General features: G+C 42.5%; 1 protein-coding gene across 4 annotated transcripts in view; it reads left to right on the top strand.

Moving 5' to 3' along the window:
• Positions 1-1,620: 1,620 nt before the first annotated feature.
• Positions 1,621-24,129, top strand: part of myo7a.L (myosin 7a L homeolog) — a 93,516-nt gene continuing 71,007 nt past the window's right edge. For 2 of the 4 annotated variants that reach the window (XM_041582838.1, XM_018247870.2), the window contains exon 1: positions 23,338-23,747. In XM_041582838.1, coding sequence (XP_041438772.1) covers positions 23,643-23,747 — 105 coding nt within the window. In that variant the 5' untranslated portion in view covers positions 23,338-23,642. Of the gene's footprint in view, positions 1,813-15,288; positions 15,342-23,336; positions 23,748-24,129 lie in introns of those variants that run through there. The other 2 variants (XM_041582840.1, XM_041582839.1) reach the window with 2 other exon arrangements.

Here is a 24,129-nt window from a genome sequence, read left to right on the forward strand (position 1 = left end):
ATATGTAAATTATGGGTGGGATGGTGAAAACAATTGTTACTTCCTTGTTTTGTGACAAAAAGTCATGTGATTTCCCTCCCCTCCCCTAATTTGCATATGCAAATAAGGATTCGGATTCGGTTTGGCAAAAGGATCCGGCCGAATCTGAATCCTGCTGAAAAAGGCCGAATCCAGGATTCGGTGCATCTCTAATTTAAAGGTGCACAACCCCATTAAGGCAAACATACTCCAACAATAGTAGTAACATGTAGACTGTAATGATATCTGTCTACCAGCAGATGGCGCCAATGGAATGTTCTGCAGGTGGAACCACTAGTATTTTTTCCAAGAATTGATTGGCTGCTATAGCAAATAATAAGACTAATTGGAATACAATTGAGGATCTAATAAGAATCCATTTTTAATTAAAGGGACAGTAACAGCTTGTTTTTCAAGGGTCTCTCAGGTTGTATCTGGTATCACTCTTTATGCCGTTGATACCTGGGAATGGTGGTTGCCATGGTTACTGGATCATCAACTAAAGGGGACAGAGTTGTGTTTAAAAAAACAAAAAAGACTGTGTTTATAAATATGACTTCCTTTCCAGTTAACAGCCTGATAATTGGAGGGAGCTGCCATACTGTACATTCTGTCAAAGTTAAATAATAAGTTCCAGCCAAAAGCTGTTAATGGGATTCTGGGAGTTGTTGTTGAACAAGATTTGACATTTAACTCCCTGCTACCCCTCTGTACCCTAAGAGTTAGGGCACACGCTCAGATTCGGGGAGATTAGTCGCCCGACTACAAATCGCCTCTTCTTCGGGGCGACTAATCGCCCAGAACTGCCTCCCGCCGGCTAGAATGTAAATCGATGGCGGGATGGCAATCGGTGCGATTAGTTTTCCGAAGTTGTCTGAAGTTGCCTAACGAGGAAACTACGGACGACTTCGGAAAACGAAGCGATCAGAGAGCTGGAGGGCCGCAGGTGGGATTATAAACTCTTGTGTTCTCTCCCAGGTCCCAGTGCTATGGCAGATGAAGGGGGTTGGAGCCCAGTCCAATAGAGGAAAACAATACAACAAAAAGAACCTGCTGATTTGTTTTTCCAATTAAAAGAATAGGCAGAATGTATTTTTAAACCCAGCTGATTCAGGTGGCTCATGCTGTGCATACTTCCCCTTTAAACGCTTTCTTCGCAGAGCAAACAGAGCTTTTATGTGCAGCACAATCCTCTGAACTCAAGCACAACAGGGTGACTCTGAGAAGTTTCTGCCCCTTTATCCCATTGTACTTGCCCTTTATTCTGCAGGGCTGTCTCTAGGGTTGGGGACAAAAGCAAACTTCATATTGTTTGAAAGTGACAAAGGATTCTGGGAGTTGTAGTACCATTTACAGCCGGAGGGTTATAAGACAGACACCCCTGAAGTCCATAGTCCCACCCCCCTTCCCAAGTAGATTGGACTCTATAACCCCTGTCCCTTCCATTGAGTGGAGCTGTCTGGCAGTGGCTGAACTACAACACTCAGCAGTATTTCTATGACAGGCGACCTGCCCTGACTATATCCCAACTCCACCCCTCCCTCTGATGTCAGACCTCTTGGCCTGTAATCTCCCGCTGTGTATAATAAGGATCAGTGCTGATGAATAGGCTGTGGGTGCTGCGGGTGCAGGTTAGTTATCCCAGAGCAGGGCGACTACAGAGCACCCGAGGCACCAGCAGGAGGGACGTCTGCAGCCTGTGATTTGCACTTACACTCGGACACTCGGCCGAAACTCCTCATCACTTTGGGACAGTCACTTGTGGAATCCACAGGGGTCTATGGGCAGCCGGGGGTAAGTCTGAACGTGGCTGTGGGTCCTGCTGATTCTTTAAGGATTTTACTAATCTTCTTAGTTGCTGCTGCTGCCTGGGCTTGTTAGTTATGGCAGGGAGTTAACGAAGGGACGGGGAGTTCTTGGGGAGGGGGTTGAAGACTTGATGGATTTCATTCATTCTGTTATACAGCAGGGCACAAGGTACCAACAGCATCCACATTAAAATGATCATTACCTTTGGCTGTCAGGGGCTTCTGGGAATTGTAGTTCAGCAACAGCCTGCGGGCATATCTTAAGTAACAGACGCTGTACAGTAGCCCTATACACTGCGACTGCAGCCGGACTAGAGCTAGAGATGCCCAGTCTGCAGACCTCCAGTTGTTTCTAAACTGTAACTCTCAGTGTCCCCTCAACACCCTCAGTCTGGTCATCTGTAATCTCAGTTTGTTAGGCTCCACCCCCAGTGACTATAATAGATTGTAAGCTCTTTGGGAGAGAAGATGTGTTCTCACTTGTTGCATTTAGCATTGCATAATGTATGTACAGTGAGGCTTGAGGGGAAGGACTGAGCTGGGGGAAAGGGGGTTCTGTAGATAATACGATTCAGCAGTTGGGGTCACCTTCAGGGGTGCGGGGTCCAAAGGGGGGCTGTCTGTACAGATTGGTTCGCTAATAAGGAGAACATCAGATCTGTCCAGAAACCCATTGGGCATAATTATAGCAAGACAGATACATAGGGAGACTTCAACCTGCACTGTCTTTAGGGGGCTGCTCTGGGAACCCCAACATGGCACAGACATACGAAGCAGCAGGTGGGAGACTGAGGGGCAACAGGTTTAGGTGGGAAATATGGCGACAGTAAAGAAGCTCCATACAGTGGCCCCTCGCCCCATCAAGCCTTGACCACAGGGCTATAGAGTAACAAGATACAAGTCAATTTTTTGGGGTAAAATGTTTGACACGCCTTGATAAATATGCCCTTCATTGTTCCCAACATAATAGAGTTTAGCCGCACGCATGAATTATAGATTCCTCATTACAGAGAGATCCTATTGTGCGTTGCCAGTTACCAGCACAGGTGTTAAATGCACCAGCCTCTATTAGCTGATGTTTCCAACAGGGACTGGCTGAGCATTCTGGGACTTGTATTCCACAGCAGCAGCAAAGGAATGGGGTTTAGTGAACTTGGGAGGAGCACATTCCAATCCTTTCTGGGGCTGTTTGGGCAAACAATGTGCTTAAGATATATGTTTGTTTAAAATGTTGTTATTGTCAATTTTATGGGGTTCAGAATGGGCAGTGGTCTCTAAACATAATGGGAGGGGGCCACGTTTGTTTTGATGCCACCCCAAAATCTGACCCGGGTGCTATAGACATTTATACGTCTTCTGTAGTCGGAACACTTGGTTGCTGTGAGTTACAAGACCAGGGGCCATTGCAGCCTCCGAGCATATTTTCTCCTTTATAATCAAAATAGATGGTGAGGTTAAAATAGAACTAAACCCTAAAAATGAATGAGGCTAAAAATGTCCTATTTTCTATAGTGAACTTATTGCACGAGGCTAAAGTTTGAGCTTGTCAATAGCAGCAATGATCCAGGACTTCAAACTTGTCACAGGGGGTCACCATCTTGGAAAGTGTCTGTGACACTCACATGCTCAGTGGGCTCTGATTGGCTGTTGAGAAGCTAAGCTTAGGGCTCGTCACTAATTATCCAGCAGAAAATGAGCTTCCCTGGCTGTAATATAAGATGATGCTACAGGTTTGCTGATTATTCAATTCTGATGCTAATTGCACTGGTTTCTGTGCTGCCATGTAGTAATTATGTGTATTAATTACTAATCAGCCTTATATTGTGACATTTCTATTCTATGTGTACTGTATATTGTGAGTGGCTCCCTAAGCTCAGTAAGTGACAGCAGCACAGAGCATGTGAATCAGTGAATCAGCAGAAAAGAAGATGGGGAGCTACTGGGGCATCTTTGGAGACACAGATCTTTACTGCTAAAGGGCTGTGGTTGCCTTGGGCTGGTACAGAAGCACAAAACATCATGTACAACATTTCTACTTACTTCTTTAGTTAGGCTTTAGTTCTCCTTTAAAGGGGAACTGAGCCCAAATGCACAAGGACAAAGAACGTCATTCTAAGCAACTTCCAGAATTATTTATTTGTACTTAAAACTGAAAGGGAAAGCATTGATTGCGTAGCCCTTTCTATACTCTAGTTCTGACTTATGAAACAATGTACAGGGAGTTAAGTCTCCTCCAGGTCTGTTATTCAGCTGGCTTGCAATGTTGTTTCAGTGATCAGAACCAGCAGTGCGAAGAAGAACATTAAAACCACTCAAAGTATCGAATGAATGTATACATGAATTATGCACAACTATTTTTTTGAGAGTGGAGTTCCCCTTTACTGTCTGCTTTAGCCTCAGCTGGGCCTCCTTGTCTCCCCACTCCCGGAGCACCCAAGCAATGATCCCTGCATGTGTGTGTGGTGGGTGTTGTCACCCTGCTCAGCGGCCGTGTCTTTCAATCATGTCCCTTTATTGAGTGTAACTGCATCTCTCTGGGCTCATTCAATAACAGTAACTGAATGCACTGACCGCGCATCTCCCCCAACCAGAAAAGCACCGACCTTCTAAAACATTTACAGGCTCAGATACATTGTACCGGCCTCATCAATAGTCACTGCACCCCCCACTGTCTAAATCTTAATATTCTCCTGCCTGTATATTACATCTGCAATAAATTGTGCACCACACTCATAAAGGATAAGTAAACCCATACAATAAGTGTATGTAAAACTGATGAGGGGGCTATTCTAAGCACTTTTGTCATTTACATTCATTATTTATTTTGTTTTTATTCCAAGATATTAAGGGATACATGTGCTGTTAATATGAATGAATTTTGTTACAACAGCGCCACCTGCTGGTCAGTTTCCCACCAGTCTGACCAGCAAGTAGTCAAGGAAGTTGTCAGGAGAAAGAAAGAGGCTGATGTTCTTCTGCTTAGGAAAGATGTGAGAAAGGTTTCTAATTTTATTCCTAAGCAGAAGAACATCAGCCTCTTTCTTTCTCCTGACAACTTCCTTGACTACTTGCTGGTCAGACTGGTGGGAAACTGACCAGCAGGTGGCGCTGTTGTAACACAATTCATTCATATTAACAGCACATGTATCCCTTAATATCTTGGCATAAAAACAAAATAAATAATGAATGTAAATTACAAAATTTCTTAGAATTCAGTTTTATATTCACTAATTTTTAAGTTTTAATTAGCCTTTAAAGTAGTTGTTCGCCTTTAAATTAACTGTTATTAGGATGTAGAGAGGGATATTCCAAGACAATTTGCAATTGGTTTTCTTTTTTTATTATTTGTAGTTTTTGAGTTATTTGTTTTTTTATTCAGCAGCTCTCCAGTTTGAAATTTCAGCCATCTGGTTGCTAGGGTCCAAATTACCATAACAACCATGCACTGATTTGAATAAGAGACTGGAATATGAGAATAGGAGAGGCCTGAATAGAAAAATGAATAATAAAAAGTAGCAATAACAATTAACTTAAAGATGAACCACCTTTAAAACTTCTGCACAAGCTGCTCCTGGCTTCCTATAGAACAGCGGAGATTATCAACCAGGCAGGATAATAAGGGGGTGAAGCCTGGCACCCCTGTTTTACATCACCAACTGACCAGATAAGGATCATTAGTAGCACAGAAAAAAATCTCTCTGCCACAGACCTTAGATAGCCTCTGAATAAAGTGGGTGGGGTTCAGTGCACAAGCAGAAAGCATTAGATATCCTCTGTAATCACCACCAGCATTTTCTTCTCAGATGAAACAGTAATTTTCATATGACATTAAATAAAGCAGGATTATTTTAATGTGACGTTTTACTTTCCTTTTAATATTTCTTTCATCCTAAAATACCCTGGGAATGTACATGAATTATTATAAAAATTAAAAGTTTTTTTGGAGCTTTTATACATGGGCACAAATATCCTCCCTGACCTTTACTATCCTTATCATTTACAGTAGGGGGTACATTATCCCTTATAATACATGAGTGATACTCAGAGTTCCCTGTATAACTCAGCCTGCAGCCTTGTGCCTTTATATGGTCACAGAACAACCCCTCAGTGACTTCTAATATCCTTATCATTTACAGTAGGGGGTACATTATCCCTTATAATACATGAGTGATACTCAGAGTTCCCTGTATAACTCAGCCTGCAGCCTTGTGTCTTTATATGGTCACACAACAACCCCTCAGTGACTTCTAATATCCTTATCATTTACAGTAGGGGGTACATTATCCCTTATAATACATGAGTGATACTCAGAGTTCCCTGTATAACTCAGCCTGCAGCCTTGTGCCTTTATATGGTCACAGAACAACCCCTCAGTGACTTCTAATATCCTTATCATTTACAGTAGGGGGTACATTATCCCTTATAATACATGAGTGATACTCAGAGTTCCCTGTATAACTCAGCCTGCAGCCTTGTGCCTTTATATGGTCACACAACAACCCCTCAGTGACTTCTAATATCCTTATCATTTACAGTAGGGGGTACATTATCCCTTATAATACATGAGTGATACTCAGAGTTCCCTGTATAACTCAGCCTGCAGCCTTGTGCCTTTATATGGTCACAGAACAACCCCTCAGTGACTTCTAATATCCTTATCATTTACAGTAGGGGGTACATTATCCCTTATAATACATGAGTGATACTCAGAGTTCCCTGTATAACTCAGCCTGCAGCCTTGTGCCTTTATATGGTCACACAACAACCCCTCAGTGACTTCTAATATCCTTATCATTTACAGTAGGGGGTACATTATCCCTTATAATACATGAGTGATACTCAGAGTTCCCTGTATAACTCAGCCTGCAGCCTTGTGCCTTTATATGGTCACAGAACAACCCCTCAGTGACTTCTAATATCCTTATCATTTACAGTAGGGGGTACATTATCCCTTATAATACATGAGTGATACTCAGAGTTCCCTGTATAACTCAGCCTGCAGCCTTGTGTCTTTATATGGTCACAGAACAACCCCTCAGTGACTTCTAATATCCTTATCATTTACAGTAGGGGGTACATTATCCCTTATAATACATGAGTGATACTCAGAGTTCCCTTTATAACTCAGCCTGCAGCCTTGTGCCTTTATATGGTCACAGAACAACCCCTCAGTGACTTCTAATATCCTTATCATTTACAGTAGGGGGTACATTATCCCTTATAATACATGAGTGATACTCAGAGTTCCCTGTATAACTCAGCCTGCAGCCTTGTGCCTTTATATGGTCACAGAACAACCCCTCAGTGACTTATAATATCCTTATCATTTACAGTAGGGGGTACATTATCCCTTATAATACATGAGTGATACTCAGAGTTCCCTGTATAACTCAGCCTGCAGCCTTGAGCCTTTATATGGTCACAGAACAACCCCTCGGTGACTTCTAATATCCTTATCATTTACAGTAGGGGGTACATTATCCCTCATATGACACTCAGAGTTCCCTGTATAACCTGTTTATAGGTAAGATTTCCCTTTGTCTTTCTATAGGTGAGTTTATTCTGCACAAGGAAGCGTATGTGCTGTTAGTTTGGTGTATATTCCAGTAAATGGGAGCTGCCATACTCGTTGCTCAGATGAGGAAAGGTGAAATAACATCCATATACTCCAGTGAAAGGGCCATTTAGTGGGACATTATTCTACAAACACATAAAAGCTTTGATACAAACATCTCTGAGACAAACGAGTGACTTTCTTTGTATCAGTAACAAAGGTTCTGTCCCATTATCAGACTGTGTTGCCATAGTGAACTGACATCTCATCATGAGGGAGAACTGACACTTCACCCACTAGTTAGTTATGAGCAGTTCTTTCTTCTACTGGAGGATCTGAGTCAATGTGTAATGGGCCTGTGAGTAACAAGGAAGGATCATCTCATACCAGACATTCTTACTCACACCCAAGTGACACTAACCAATGTGTGATCTGTATAAAGGAACTAACAGGACTCATACACTCACTGGGCCAATATGTATACAGAACCAGTACTTATATTAAACTAATACATATGCAGAACCAGTACAAATACAAATACAGAACCAGTACATTTACAGAACCAATCCATATACAGAACCAATGCATAAACTGTACCAATACATAAACAGAACCAATACATATGCAGAACCAGTACATATACAGAACCAGTACATATGCAGAACCAGTACATATACAGAACCAGTAAATATACAGAACCAGTACATAAACAGAACCAGTACATATACAGAACCAGTACATAAACAGAACCAGTACATATCCAGAACCAGTACATACACAGAATCATTACATATACAGAACCAATACATAAACAGAACTAGTACATATACAGAACCAGTAGATATACAGAACCAGTACATATACAGAACCAGTACATATACAGAACCAATACATATCCAGAACCAGTACATATACAGAACCAGTACATATACAGAACCAGTACATAAACAGAACCAGTAGATATACAGAACCAGTACATATGCAGAACCAGTACATATATAGTAGCAATACACCGCAGGAACACTGGGATACAACCTGGATGGCCCCAGCGACCCAGCCCACAGTAGCCTTTTGCCTGCCTTGTACCTGATAGTGGCATGAGGACTGTAGTGGATTCTGTATAGCCCTGAAGTATGGAGCCAAACTGTAATTCTACAGGTTCTGGTTCTGTTCTATAGGATTCGCCCCCCCCCATTACTCATGTCCCACTCTTGCTTGAAATGTTTAAGGGAGGAATTTGAATTGTAAATTGGGGCTGATCAATCTCCAGATCTGGTGTTTGGTGCCGTCATTCGGGATTCTGGGACCACTGGGAATCAACCATTGCTTTCCTATGATGGACCCACAGCTGAGGCTGCACCCTGGGGGGTTATCAGGCCACCCATTCAGCCCAATTCCCAGTTCAGCCATCAGTCACAGCGCCACATACTGGGATAGTTAACCCTTTGCTCTAATTTGCAATCCCTTTCTATTTCCATTAGTGAAACAGATTGATTGAATAACCACTGCAGTTTGCCTATATCTGTGGCAGTTGCCAGGGGCGTAACCTGTGGTTGCCGGGGGCCCAGGAGGGTCCCCATTTAATTCCTTGGGCCTGGGTGCAGTGTCAGTGCCCCTGTAGCCTCTGTATTAACCCTTACATTTCCATACAGCTTAGATCTTCTTATTAGTGTGAGCGGCCACGATTGCTCTGAAGAGGAGACCTCACCCAAAGTCTACAAAAAATAGTGACCCTTGTGGTCTCTGCCTTTATAAAGGGATAGATCTGAGCAAATCATTAGGGGAGCAGCATTCAAATCCCAGCAAATCATGTGCTGTTTTCTGAATCCCTCCCCCTGTTATTGGGATACGGGTGCAACCAACTGTATAGAGTTCAGGGGGGGCGAGCCAAAGATTTCTTATGGGCTGTCAAAAGCCGCGCTCCTGCTCGTCGCTTCACATATGTTTCCTTGTCAGACTTTAAATGCGACGACACAGGGAGGGAAACCCAACACCGCAGGGCGATTTTATTCTGGCCTCACGCATACATTGCGCCGATGAAATAAAATCCGATATTTAGTAACATGATCCTTTATTTGATTATAGGCTGGTAGAGTTAATAACACTTTTGTAGCAAGGACTCACTGTTACAATATCTTGTTTGAGTAACGGGAGGGTGCCCCCCCCTGTCTGATCTGCACCCGCTTTGGGTATGGACCGTTAATGGAATGACCACACCCCTTTGTTTTTTTTAAACTTTTTGGAATATTTTTATTGATATTTTCAGCATAATGAAGGAAAATGACATTCTAAGCAATATTTTTGTACCCTTTTATTCCTTGGCCATAGTTCTCCTTTGCAGAATAATAATCAGGCCCAATGATGAAAGGGGTGTCTGCTCATACAGTCATAATCCTCCATGTTTAACAGCTGAGAAGAGTGAGTTTGGGGGCTCTTTTAGGGGGGGGGATGCACAGTTGTGCCCAGTGGCCTGTTAAAGGAGAACTAAAGCCTAACTAAAGAAGTAGCTAGAAATGTTATATATTATGTTTTGTGCTTCTGTACCAGCCCAAGGCAACCACAGCCCTTTTGCAGTAAAGATCTGTGTCTCCAAAGATGCCCCAGTAGCTCCCCATCTTCTTTTCTGCTGATTCACTGATTCACATGCTCTGTGCTGCTGTCACTTACTGAGCTTAGGGAGCCACTCACAATATACAGTACACATAGAATAGAAATGTCACAATATAAGGCTGATTAGTAATTAATACAGATAATTACTACATGGCAGCACAGAAACCAGTGCAATTAGCATCAGAATTGAATAATCAGCAAACCTGTAGCATCAGCTTATATTACAGCCAGGGAAGCTCATTTTCTGCTGGATAATTAGTGACGAGCCCTAAGCTTAGCTTCTCAACAGCCAATCAGAGCCCACTGAGCATGTGAGTGTCACAGACACTTTCCAAGATGGTGACCCCCTGTGACAAGTTTGAAGTCCTGGATCATTGCTGCTATTGACAAGCTGAAACTTTAGCCTCGTGCAATAAGTTCACTATATAAAATAGGACATTTTTAACATATTAATTTTTAGGGTTTAGTTCTCCTTTAAGGGCTGGTTAAATGACCTGATACAGGCACCCCACACAGTATCAGTGGTGTAACTACCATAAAGAGGACCCCGGAACTGTGGGCCTTGGGGTCTGCTGAATGTTATAGTGTAATGAGCACAAACCATGTGTCCATGTAGTGTGCAGTGCTATGAAATGTTGATGAGGTATCGCATTCATCTTATAGACACACACAAATTAACTCACGAGATACAGTGGCGTGTAACTTAAGCCGACATCAGGAAAATGCTCTGTATTAGGGCCCAGGGACCCCCAGCATTCCCAAGATCTCCATAGAAATGGTTGTTTAGTAATCCAGCCCACAAACAGCAGATAACTGATTATAAATATTGAAATCTCTTATAATCTTACTTTCCATTAAATGGGTTGTTATCCTTTAATTTAACCTTTAGTAAGATATAGAGAGGGATATTCCGAGACAATTTGTAATTGGTTTTCATTTTTTATTATTTGTGGTTTTTGAGTTATTTAGCTTTTTATTCAGCAGCTCTCCAGTTTGCAGTTTCAGCCGTCTGGTTGCTAGGGTCCAAAAGCTATAAAGCATTGCACTGTGTGTTAGGGTGGTCCCAGTGGCCCCTCTCTGCCCTACAGGAAAAGGATTAAAGTGGTGGTTAACTTTTAGTATGTTATAGAATTCTTTAATTGGTCTTCATTATTTATTTTGTATAGATGTTTAATTATTTGCTTTCTTCTTCTGACTCTTTTCAGCTTTGAAATGGGGGTCACTGACCCCCTCTAAAAACTAAAAGCTCTTTAAGGCTACACATGTATTGTTATTGCTACTTTTTATTACTCATCTTTCTATTCAGGCCTCTCCTATTCCTGTCTCTTATCAATGCATGGTTGCTAGGGGAATTCGGACTCTAGCAACCAGATGGCTGAAATTGCAAACTGGAGAGCTGCTGAATAAAAAGCTAAATAACTCGAAAATTAATTACAAATAATAAAAAATGAAAACCAATTGCAAATTGTCTCAGAATATCCCTCTCTACATCATACTAACAGTTAATTTAAAGGTGATCAACTCCTTTATACTTGCCCTGTGCTGCAAACTATACATTGTTAGAAATCCTTGGAGGATTCCCAGACTTCCCAGAGGGAACCAGTCCATTCAACTTTCCAGTTCTCATTGCTGAGAGTTTTATAAATACTGATTTATAGGTCAGAATCTGATGAGAGAGGCCTGGGAAAGATTAACATTTAACAATGAGCAGGCAGAGCTGAGTGGTTCATTAGCGGGGGGTAACCCTGGATTATCCCCTCATGCGACTGAAGGGCAGTGTTTGTAACCATGTGAATGGGTCAGCTGCCCACTGCTAGCAAAGCGTGTGAAAAAGGAGAGTTGCATCATATGAGCATTATATCAATCTGAGCCTGTATTCTGCTGAGAAACTTTATCATCACTTCAGGGCAGGAGCAAGTGAGGAACGTTTCCCTGGAAATGCAGGAAACTTCCCCTTTATTGACATTGTACAGTCTGAAAACACTAGAAAGTAATGACTTTTTTGGCCTAAGGCACCCTTTGTGGTCCAAAGATTTGGTCAGGTCTCTCCTTAGCTCATAACAAGGTTACAGATATATAGAAACATTGAGGTAACAGTCACCCTGCTATAGTTCCAGGGGTACCCAGGGTACAAATAAACTCTCACCCCAAATCTCCCCCTAACTGACCTTCAGACTGGGCCTCCTTAGCTCATAACAAGGTTACAGATATATAGAAACATTGGGGTGTCACTCTGCTATAGTTCCAGGGGTACCCAGGGTACAAATAAGCACTCACCCCAAATCTCCCCCTAACTGACCTTCAGACTGGGCCCCCTTAGCTCATAACAAGGTTACAGATATATAGAAACATTGGGGTGTCACCCTGCTATAGTTCCAGGGGTACCCAGGGTACAAATAATCACTCACCCCAAATCTCCCCCTAACTGACCTTCAGACTGGGCCTCCTTAGCTCATAACAAGGTTACAGATATATAGAAACATTGGGGTGTCACTCTGCTATAGTTCCAGGGGTACCCAGGGTACAAATAAGCACTCACCCCAAATCTCCCCCTAACTGACCTTCAGACTGGGCCCCCTTAGCTCATAACAAGGTTACAGATATATAGAAACATTGGGGTGTCACCCTGCTATAGTTCCAGGGGTACCCAGGGTACAAATAATCACTCACCCCAAATCTCCCCCTAACTGACCTTCAGACTGGGCCTCCTTAGCTCATAACAAGGTTACAGATATATAGAAACATTGGGGTGTCACTCTGCTATAGTTCCAGGGGTACCCAGGGTACAAATAAGCACTCACCCCAAATCTCCCCCTAACTGACCTTCAGACTGGGCCCCCTTAGCTCATAACAAGGTTACAGATACATAGAAACATTGGGGTGTCACCCTGCTATAGTTCCAGGGGTACCCAGGGTACAAATAAGCACTCACCCCAAATCTCCCCCTAACTGACCTTCAGACTGGTCCCCCTTAGCTCATAACAAGGTTACAGATATATAGAAACATTGGGGTAACAGTCACCCTGCTATAGTTCCAGGGGTACCCAGGGTACAAATAAGCACTTACCCCAAATCTCCCCCTAACTGACCTTCCGACTGGGCCCCCTAAGCTCATAACAAGGTTACAGATATATATAGAAACATTGGGGTGTCACCCTGCTATAGTTCCAGGGGTACCCAGGGTACAAATAATCACTCACCCCAAATCTCCCCCTAACTGGCCTTCAGACTGGGCCCCCTTAGCTCATAACAAGGTTACAGATATATAGAAACATTGGGGTGTCACCCTGCTATAGTTCCAGGGGTACCCAGGGTACAAATAATCACTCACCCCAAATCTCCCCCTAACTGACCTTCAGACTGGGCCCCCTTAGCTCATAACAAGGTTACAGATATATAGAAACATTGGGGTAACAGTCACCCTGCTATAGTTCCAGTGGTACCCAGGGTACAAATAAGCACTCACCCCAAATCTCCCCCTAACTGACCTTCAGACTGGGCCCCCTTAGCTCATAACAAGGTTACAGATATATAGAAACATTGGGGTGTCACCCTGCTATAGTTCCAGGGGTACCCAGGGTACAAATAATCACTCACCCCAAATCTCCCCCTAACTGACCTTCAGACTGGGCCTCCTTAGCTCATAACAAGGTTACAGATATATAGAAACATTGGGGTGTCACTCTGCTATAGTTCCAGGGGTACCCAGGGTACAAATAAGCACTCACCCCAAATCTCCCCCTAACTGACCTTCAGACTGGGCCCCCTTAGCTCATAACAAGGTTACAGATATATAGAAACATTGGGGTGTCACCCTGCTATAGTTCCAGGGGTACCCAGGGTACAAATAATCACTCACCCCAAATCTCCCCCTAACTGACCTTCAGACTGGGCCTCCTTAGCTCATAACAAGGTTACAGATATATAGAAACATTGGGGTGTCACTCTGCTATAGTTCCAGGGGTACCCAGGGTACAAATAAGCACTCACCCCAAATCTCCCCCTAACTGACCTTCAGACTGGGCCCCCTTAGCTCATAACAAGGTTACAGATACATAGAAACATTGGGGTGTCACCCTGCTATAGTTCCAGGGGTACCCAGGGTACAAATAAGCACTCACCCCAAATCTCCCCCTAACTGACCTTCAGACTGGGCCCCCTTAGCTCATAAACAAGGTTACAGATATATAGAAACATTGGGGTAACAGTCACCCTGCTATAGTTCCAGGGGTACCCAGGGTACAAATAAGCACTTACCCCAAATCTCCCCCTAACTGACCTTCCGACTGGGCCCCCTAAGCTCATAACAAGGTTACAGATATATATAGAAACATTGGGGTGTCACCCTGCTATAGTTCCAGGGGTACCCAGGGTACAAATAATCACTCACCCCAAATCTCCCCCTAACTGGCCTTCAGACTGGGGCCCCCTTAGCTCATAACAAAGGTTACAGATATATAGAAACATTGGGGTGTCACCCTGCTATAGTTCCAGGGGTACCCAGGGTACAAATAATCACTCACCCCAAATCTCCCCCTAACTGACCTTCAGACTGGGCCCCCTTAGCTCATAACAAGGTTACAGATATATAGAAACATTGGGGTAACAGTCACCCTGCTATAGTTCCAGTGGTACCCAGGGTATTAATAAGAAATCCCTTAAATTTGGTCTTCCAGGACAGTCTAATAAGAGAGCCAATGAACATTCTCTCACACTAACAGGTTTGAGGGCAGCTTCTCTCAGCAACCGAGACCCCCAATCACTGTACATACAGATGAATTTCCTGTACCCAATTGCACAATTGTTTTCTATGTATCTTTTATCCTCCTTTACCACTACTGACAGATTCATTTCAATCACAGGTTGCCTAACCTTGGGAGCTGACCCCCTATGGGGACATAGAGCAGTGGTTGGGGCCTTTTAGAGTGCAGTTTGGGTAGAATACCTATTTACTATGTAATACACTTCTGGATCCCCTGCTTGAAAAATGAATGGCCACCAAATTTTATGTGAATGCTTAGTTTTCAGCCGAAATCTTCTTGGAAGAAGGGCTGACCAGCGTTTTTATGTATCTTTAATTTTTTTATGCGCTAAGGGGAGCTGTAACCAGAGCTTAGACCTCAAGGAGGGACTGGAATCAAAACTTGCTCTATATGAGACCTTTACAGACACAGATTGTAACAGTTAAAGTGACCATGTTCTACCTAATGCCCCATCCATTCCATGAGTGCTCCCTGGTGCATAGGAATCAATAAAATGCTCTGAATTAATGCCCAGACTTTATGTTTCCCTTCCTAGACTCTACGATTGATGTCTGTGGTCAAACAAGGAAGATGGTGATCCTGCGGCAGGTACGTTCCCTATGTCTTTCTATTGCTTCACTTGGGAGAGTGTCAGGGCTAATAGGATTAAGGAGTGGCCTATATTTAACCACACGGTCTGTTTGTTGCTAATTTTAGTCCCATAACGCTGTTACTTAGGATATTGTTTGCCTTTATGGGCAGGAGACATTCTTGCATGAGAATATTCCCCTCCCTACAGCCAATAAAAAAAGCTCAGAACAAAATGAGCAAATACTTCAAGTAGAGTTGAAAAACAAAGACCAACTGCAAATAATCATAGAAGAGCATTGTCTACTTTATAAGAGGACTGGAGCTAGGGGCAGAACACATAGGGCAGGCAGTGAGTGCAGGGGCTGTATATGATGGTGCTCCCTAACTTGTGCTTCTGAATGACAAGCAGATTATGGGACTGGTGGGTGGGGGGGGGGCACCTACTGACTGTATCCATATCCTAAATGGCCACCTTTCTGCCTTTTACCTGGATTCTGCATGTTTCTTTCCCTCCCAGCATGTGGGCAGAAGGTCAGGTAAAAATGACACTTGACAAGGTTGCCCTTTGCCACCCCCAAGATAGAAACATTTTATTGAAAGGAATTTCTGGAAATAACTGAGAGTTTTTTGTTGCCTGCACTGACTTTCATACAGTCTGATCACTAGCGTTACTGGGTAAATATTGTAACACGCCTGCAGATAAGGGCAGGGAATTTAAGAACACACTTCAGCACAGAGTATCAGGGAAGGAGAACAGGGAACATTGCTCCACCTTTTGTTTAGTTGCATTGAAATCCAGGATTCAGCCTTTTTCAGCAGGATTCAGATTCGGCTGAATCCTTCTGCCCGGCCTAACCAAATACAAATCCTAATTTGCATATGGGACGGGGAGGGAAATCGCATGACTTTTGTCACAAAACAAGGAAGTAAAAAAAGTTGTCCTCTTCCCGCCCCTAATTTGCATATGCAAATTAGGATCCGGTTCAGTATTCGGCTGAATCTTTCGTGAAGGATTCGGGGGTTCGGCCTAATCCAAAACAGTGTATTTGGTACATCCCTAATTGAAACTCTATAAATCTGCCATTAAGGGTCATTTACTGATACAGTGTGTATTGATATATAATCAGTCAGTGGGGATCATTTTCTGACACCCCGGACGCAACTGCAGAAGCGCGAAAGGGGCACCCTGACATATATTTATTAAAAATGTCTTATTTCGAATGCAACAACTAATTTTCCTGTGTGTTGGGGTGTCCCCAGGGGCCCCTCTCTGTCCTACAGGGAAAGGCTTAACATGGTAGTTCATCTTTAAGTTTAATAATTTATGGAGTAGCTAATTCTAAGCAACTTTTCAATTGGTCTTCATTAATTATTTTTTATAGTTGTCGAATGATTTGCCTTATTCTTCTGATCCTTTCCAGCTTTCAAATGGGGGTCACTGACCCCTTCTAAAAAAGTAATGCTCTGAAAGCAGTATGTATTGTTATTGCTACTTTTTTTTATTACACATCTTTCTATCCAGGCCTCTCTTATTCGTATTCCAGTCTCTTATTCAAATCAACACATAGTTGCTAGGGTAATCTGGGCCCTAGCAACCAGATTGCTGAAATCGTCAATTGGAGAGCTGCTGAATAAAAAACTAAATAACTAAAAAAAAAAACACAAATAATAAAAAATAAAAAGCAATTGCAAATTGTCTCAGAATATCAGTCTGTTATACATCATACTAAAAGTAAAAGGTGCACAACCCCTTTAAGGACCAGTTCTCAGTGTGCAACAAACAGAGACAATGCATTTTTCCATTCGCTGAATCAAAAGAAAACAAACAGTGGAGTGGAAATGGGGATGGAGCCAAAGCTTATCAGTCGCCCTCTGTGACAAATTGGTCCTGGCACCTCCTGTTTGGTAAACAAAGCGAGCAGGGCTTTCTCCTCTGTATATCGCCTGTGCCACCTAATGAGGCCCTTTCTTACGGCACAGGAATGGCACTTGTTTGTTTTCTCTAGTGACCAGTCGGCTGGCAATATGGAGAAAGAAGGGCCCCGCTAGGGGGGCACAGAGAGGGCTTTGTACCTCATGTACTAGGACAGGGGGGCATCTGTCAGGAAACAAAACAAAGAGGAGTGTGGGAAATGGGGCAAAGGGAGTTTGTTGGGCGTCTACCTCTGCTCAGTTCTACGGCAGGTAACTGGAAAGAGATTGGTCCTCTGTGGGTAGGAATTAGACTGCGTTATTAAAATTACCATAAAGTACCTGCTGCTCATTATTGATGGGCGAATCTGGGGCGTTTTGCTTCGCAGAAAAATTCGCTAATTTCCTGCAAAATTTGTGAAACGGTAAAAGATTTGTGAAACGCCGCCAGAGTCTCGTTTTCAACGCCGGCGTCCATTTTTTTACCTCGCTGACAAAAATGCACCAGCGTCCATAAAAAACGGACGCCGGATAATTTTCGCAGTGTTTTCGCAACTTTAATCGCAGGAATTCACCGCAAATTCACGCCTGTCGAATAAATTCGCCCATCACTACTGCTCATCACTAGTTTCTTTTAAAGGACAAGGAAATTTAAAAATCACTGCTGGGTGCCCAGTTGTTACATCAGGTTGGCACTAAAATACACACCAGCCCAGGGTGTGTTTCACTGAGTATATCGGCTACCCTGGCAAGCATTTCTGCATATTTCTGTAGTGCACATGGGGATACCCGGGAGGCTGGAGAAAGACAGTGTCGTGACGGCAACGCTCAGTGCCAAGTACCTCTGGGTGGTGCATTTTATCAGAGATGCAGAAGTAATGGCACGCGATAGGATTTGTGTGACTTGAATGACTAAGGGGGCAATGGCACATGGGGAGGCACCACTGGAGACAAAATTGTGGGTCAGGCATTTCTCTTTCAGAAGTGCAGATGCCCAATAGAAATATAGGAACATATACAGTATTTGAAGGGGTGTTACTGTAGGGGAACATTACAGTAGGGCAGTATTACAGTAGAGAAATATTACAGTAGTTGAGTATTGCAGTAAAAGGCAAATTACAGTAGGGGAGTATTGCAATATGGCATATTACTGTAGGCGAGTATTACAATAGGGGATATTACTGTAGCGAAGTATTACAGTACTTGAGCATTACAGTAAAAGGCATATTACAGTAGGGGAGTATTACAATAGGGAATATTACTGTACTGGAGTATAACAGTTGTTGAGTATGACAATTAAAGGCACATTATAGTAGGGGAGTATTACAAAAGGGGATGTTACTGTACAGGAGTATTACAGTGGTGAAGTATTACAGTAAAAGGCATATTATAGTAGGGGAGTATTACAATAGGGTATATTACTGTAGAGAGGTTTACAGCAAGGGGCATATTACAGTAGGGTAGTATTACAGTAGAGGATTATTATAGTAGGGTAGTATTACAGTAGAGTATTATTACAGCAGGGAGTATTACAGTAGGGGTACATTACATTATTACAATAAGGGAGTATTAAAGTAAGGAGGATATCACAGAAGGGGTGGGGATACTACAGTAGGGGGATATAACAGAAGTAGATACAGTAGTACAGGAGTATTACAGTAGGGGGATATAACAGAAGGGGGGAATTACAGGGAGGTATCATTTTGAATGAAGACTGTACTGAAATGTAATTTTTTTGTGAACTAAGTTCCCTTCACTGTCTCCTTCAGACCCCCAACAAAGACCTGTTAGAATAATTTTGTCATCAATTTTGCAGCATTCATGGGTCAGAGCAGAATTAGCATATAGATAGATATAGAGAAGCAGTGGTCGTCAATAACTGTGGACATCCATTAGTTTTAGTGGACTTGGAACAGATGACATTTAAACGGCGGCTACAGGAGCTGCACATTGAACCCTTCCAGGACAATTTATGGGGGCAATTAAAGGAATAGTATCACAGTGATATTTGTGAGTGGGCCGTTGGGACAGAAGCAAAACCATTAAATGGGTTATGGGAGCTCTAACAATTACATGGGCCAATGGATATGGGGCAGATGACATGTATACAGTTATGAGTTTTATATTGATTTATGTGAGGACCACTTGGCAGACTCTCCGGGATGTCATCAATAAAATGAACCAATATATTTAGCATATTTAAGCAACAAGAGAAACTGATATTTATTTCTCCTGCATTAGAATGAAAATATAAACCTCTTTTTTTTATAAAATAAACTATATTCTGTAGAGTCTACAGCATGCCAGCACTGTACAGTCTATGGTTCTATTATACAGGTTAACCTACGTGGGACCATAATTAGGAAACCCAACCCTCATTGAACATTTTCTGCAGTTTGCAATTAAATACGTACAGTTTATTTTGGACAGAACATTCCTTCTCTGTATATGTTTATTAATACCTATGGCTCGGAGATGCCATATTATTTCCCTTAGACTGTATAGTATGAGCATATAGCTCACTGTGTGTACAGAAGACGAATTTATTCTTTACATAATGAAGCTTTTTCTTATGGATTCATTTGTTTCAACTGGATGATGTCAATAAATAGTTACAAATAGTGATGGGACGCCAGCATCCGTTTTTTTGGACGCCGGCGCAATTTCGCCAAAAACAGACGCCGGCATCCAAAAAAACAGACACCGGCATCAAAAACGGACGCCAGTGTCAAAAACGAGATGCCGGCACCGTTTTGCATATTTTTCGACGTTTCGCGGGAAATTCACTAGTTACAAAAAGTCTGGGCAAGGTTAATTGATGTATGATGATTTTCTATTAACTATATTTATGTGAATGTCTGGCACACTACGGAATGAAATATACTAAAAAAAATTCTATTTAACAGTTTAAAGGGGTGGTTCGCCTTTAAGTTAAATTTTAGTATGTTATAGAATGGCCAATTCTAAGCATTGGTCTTAGTTATTTATTTATTTTTATAGTTTTTGAATTATTTGCCTTTGTCTTCTGACTCTTTCCAGCTTTCAAATAGAGGTCACTGACCCCATCTAAAATCAAATGCTATATAAGGAAAAGGGCATACCTGGAGATTCGGGGAGATTTAGTCGCCCGGCGACTAATCACCTCTTCTTTGGGGCGACTAATCTCCCAGAACTACTTACCCGTGTCTTCTGTCTGCTTCAATGAAAAAAGGCCTGCGCCAATGCACTTGCGGCGCTTCGATTTCCAAAGTCGCCTGAAGTTTACTCGTGAGGAAACCCCCAGGAGAACTCCAGGTGTGCCCTTACCCTAAGGCTACTAATGTATTGCTACTTTTTATTCCTCATCTTTCTATTCAGGATTCTCCTATTCGTATTCCAGTCTCTTGTTTACATCAATGCATGGTTGCTAGGGGAATCTGGACCCTAGCAACCAGATGGCTGAAATAGCAAAGTAGGAGAGCTGCTGAATAAAAAGCTAAATAACTTAAAAACCACAAATAGTAAAAAATCAAAACCAATAACAAATTGGCTCAGAATATCACTCTCTCTACATCATACTTTAATTTAAAGGCAAACAACCCCTTTAACTGCAGCTGTTGCAGTGTTTGTCTGTGTCCATGAGATGGCACTAGAGTGGCACTGGAATATAAAGAGTGAGGTTCTAGACTGGTTGCCTGTATTTTTCAATTCAAGTTGCTGCTTTAACCTTAGGTGAGAAGCCAGGACCCCTTTAGTTCATACTGATATACAGTAGGTAAAAAACCAGTTATCGTTACAAGAATATGCAGACCAGCAAATACCTAGGAGAGCTAATGGGCATCAGTTAAGCTGAGACTCCTTTGCCTCTGCTCCAACCCCACAGTCTGGAAACCACTACCCCATAAGTGTAAGAACCAAGGACCTACAGTTCAGGAGCCTCTACTAAGAATCTTCAGGTCAAAATAAAATCAGCCAAATTGTCCAATGTCCTTCTGTATGGCTTCTGTTTCTGCCTATTGAATGCTGGAAGTAGTAGGCCTATCCACTCAACAAACACATAAACTTTTTTTCTAAATGAATATATAATATCAAAGTTACTGAATTGAATTGCTTTGGCCCAACCATTTTGGATTCCTCTGCCATTCCATTATTTACTGTTGCGAGATAAAATATATTTATATATATATATATATATATAAGAGGAATTCTGTTTCTGGTTCTTTTGCTCCATATAATATAGTTGCTGTGTTTACAAATGCTGGAAAACATGGCTCTTGGCTAACAGATCCAAAGGAGGATGCTGGGAATTGTAGTTGAATTCCAGACAAGGGGCTCACTGCTCTGGGGTCTGTGGGAGAGGAGAGCTCTAAGGTGTGTATTCCAGGGCAGATAAGAGGAGTATCAGTGTTACAGTGTGAGCTCATTGTGCATTCGTTATTGAATTATTCAGGCTCCTGTGCATCAGCCCTTTATACTCCCGGGAAACACAAGCCCGTCCGGCACACTCTGCACCTGCTGTTTACTGTTGTTGCTACAAATTAGATATGCAAAGCTTTGCTCATTCCTTAGGGAAACATTAATCAGCAGTGTCACTACAAGCCGTGTGGGTTTTACCCCCCACCAACCACCATTCAGCCCATTATAGAAAATATTCTCATGTTTGCTGGAAAAGCACACAGATCAATTCTTAATCTCATAACATGACCATAAAGAAACCCCTTGGTATCCTGACTGCAACGTCACCTTTCTTTTGCTTTCTACAGGTGCCTCCTTGTTCCCCTCCCTCTCCTCTAAATGCAAAGGAAATTATTAAAATATATGTAATTTATGAAGAGAAGTGCAGCAACTGGGGCAGAAACTACGGAGGAAGCAGATGCTGTGGCTGCAGAGGGGACAGGAGTTATAGAGGGGCCCCATGAGGCCCGAATTAATGAGCAATTTCAACATATTTGTAAAGCAGGACAGCCTCTGGATATGTTGGGGGCCCTAAAATTAATTTGCTATGGGGCACAGTAATATCTAGTTACCTCACTGGTGTGCAAAGTGTTTTTGTTTTTTTACCAAGAACAAAGATATTTTACTGAGAGGTGGGTGGTGAATACACAGGTTCCCAAATGTTATAGCTGGCATTTTGGGAATAGGTATTGTATCAAGTTAGTGATGAGCGAATTTCTCCCGGTTCGCATCGGGGCGAATTTCCCGCAAAATTCAAAAAACAGTGAAAATCAAAAATTTGCCTACGTCAAAATATTTTGGACGCACGTCTGAAAAGTCGCTTGCGTCAATTTTGACGCTGGCGTTAAAGTCAATGGACCCGCACATCCAAAATATTTTGACGTAGGTGAATTTTTGTCTGAGATTCGTGAAATATATTCGTCGGCGGTGAAGTGCGGAAATTCCCTGAAAATTCGTGACAGGCGAATTTATTCGCCCATCACTACTTCCAGTGCCTGATGTTTAGCAAGAGAGGCTGATACGTGGAGGTGTAGGGCCCCCAATGTATGCAAGATGTGTTATTTTTAAAATACAATAGGTTTTTAGTACTTTAAAGGGGAACTCCACCCAAAACCTGCTTTTGCCCAAGAATTCTAAGCAACTTTCCAATATGCATTCACTAAACTTAATAAATTATAACTTAATAAAAGAAACATTTGCTTTGACAGTATAACTAAAAAAGGGATTTTCAACCAAGTTTTCTCCCATGGCTTTCTGAGAATACTGGGAGTTACAGTCCTGGAGCCTCTTTAGAATGTCCCTCCCCCTCAGCTTTGTGGCTATAGGGGCCAAGCATTCACACTAACCCAGCAGAAGGGACACTCATAAGGCAAGGAGCACATGCTACTTAAGGAGGTGACAAATCCATCAATTATTTAATATGTGGTTGCTATGGCAGCGGGTTATCTGTTTATATCCTGTTTTAAGGCAATTGCAGATGGGCTGTGGTTTTGAGTTGCTCCTAGCTCTGTTAGGGTATTAAGTTAATCAGAAGCCACGTGTTTCATGGGACCAAGTCGACCTGCAGATTAATCAGTACCACCAAACGGCTTCAAACTCTCTCCAACTCCAAAGTCCATAGGGAGCTGCTCTTCTTTTTGGCCTGGCCTGGAGGGTTCTGGCAACAGTCAGCTCTTTGAAGTTGATTATTGAAACCATCTTGGAAAAGAACATCTTGAAAAAAGATCGATAGAGACCTTTTATATGGAGCATGAGCAGTAACAGCGTCCTCTGGGCAAGGATATTGGTCTCCACCATCTTGAATTTAAGGTGATGTCCTTCCAGTCTGCTGGAGACTGAGCCTCCCGTTCCATCCCAATCCCTGTGTGACCCATCTCCAGTTATTTTTGCTTCATGACACAGATATGAGCACGGCTGGATCTCACTTTGGAAACTGGGCGAGTGGTTTTGGGGGATACCTGTGACGTGGTCAGGATGTATCATCGGCGTGGCGTGGAAGAAGAGCTGGAGAAGGATCAGGGCAAGTGGGCTCTTCTGCGTAATGTCAATCAGGCTCTGAAACCGAGCACTTTGCTACCGGTGAGGCTTGTTTTTGTTTTCTTGTAATCCAACAAAAAAATTAATCTGGAAGGTTACACCATATGTTTTGGGGTTCTATATCAACCCAAAGTCACCACAGCCCCTTAGCAGGTAAGATCTGTGCCTCAGAAGATGCCCCAGTTGTTAACTTGCCCGTTTCACATATTGCAGTTTGTACAAGAGTATAAAGATTTTGGTTTCTTTTGGTCCCTTTGGTCCCAGATCTTAAGGCATCCCTTTGGCACAATAGCTATAGGTGCAAATGTATGGCATCGCCGATTTACACAGTTTTGCTCTATACCTCCCTACATTCCCCTTGGACACTCTTCCTGGTCGCCATGAGGGTAACAGATTATAGAATACGGCATTTGATTTTGTGATG

Source organism: Xenopus laevis, chromosome 2L, assembly GCF_017654675.1.
Source record: "Xenopus laevis strain J_2021 chromosome 2L, Xenopus_laevis_v10.1, whole genome shotgun sequence".
NCBI lineage: Eukaryota > Metazoa > Chordata > Amphibia > Anura > Pipidae > Xenopus > Xenopus laevis.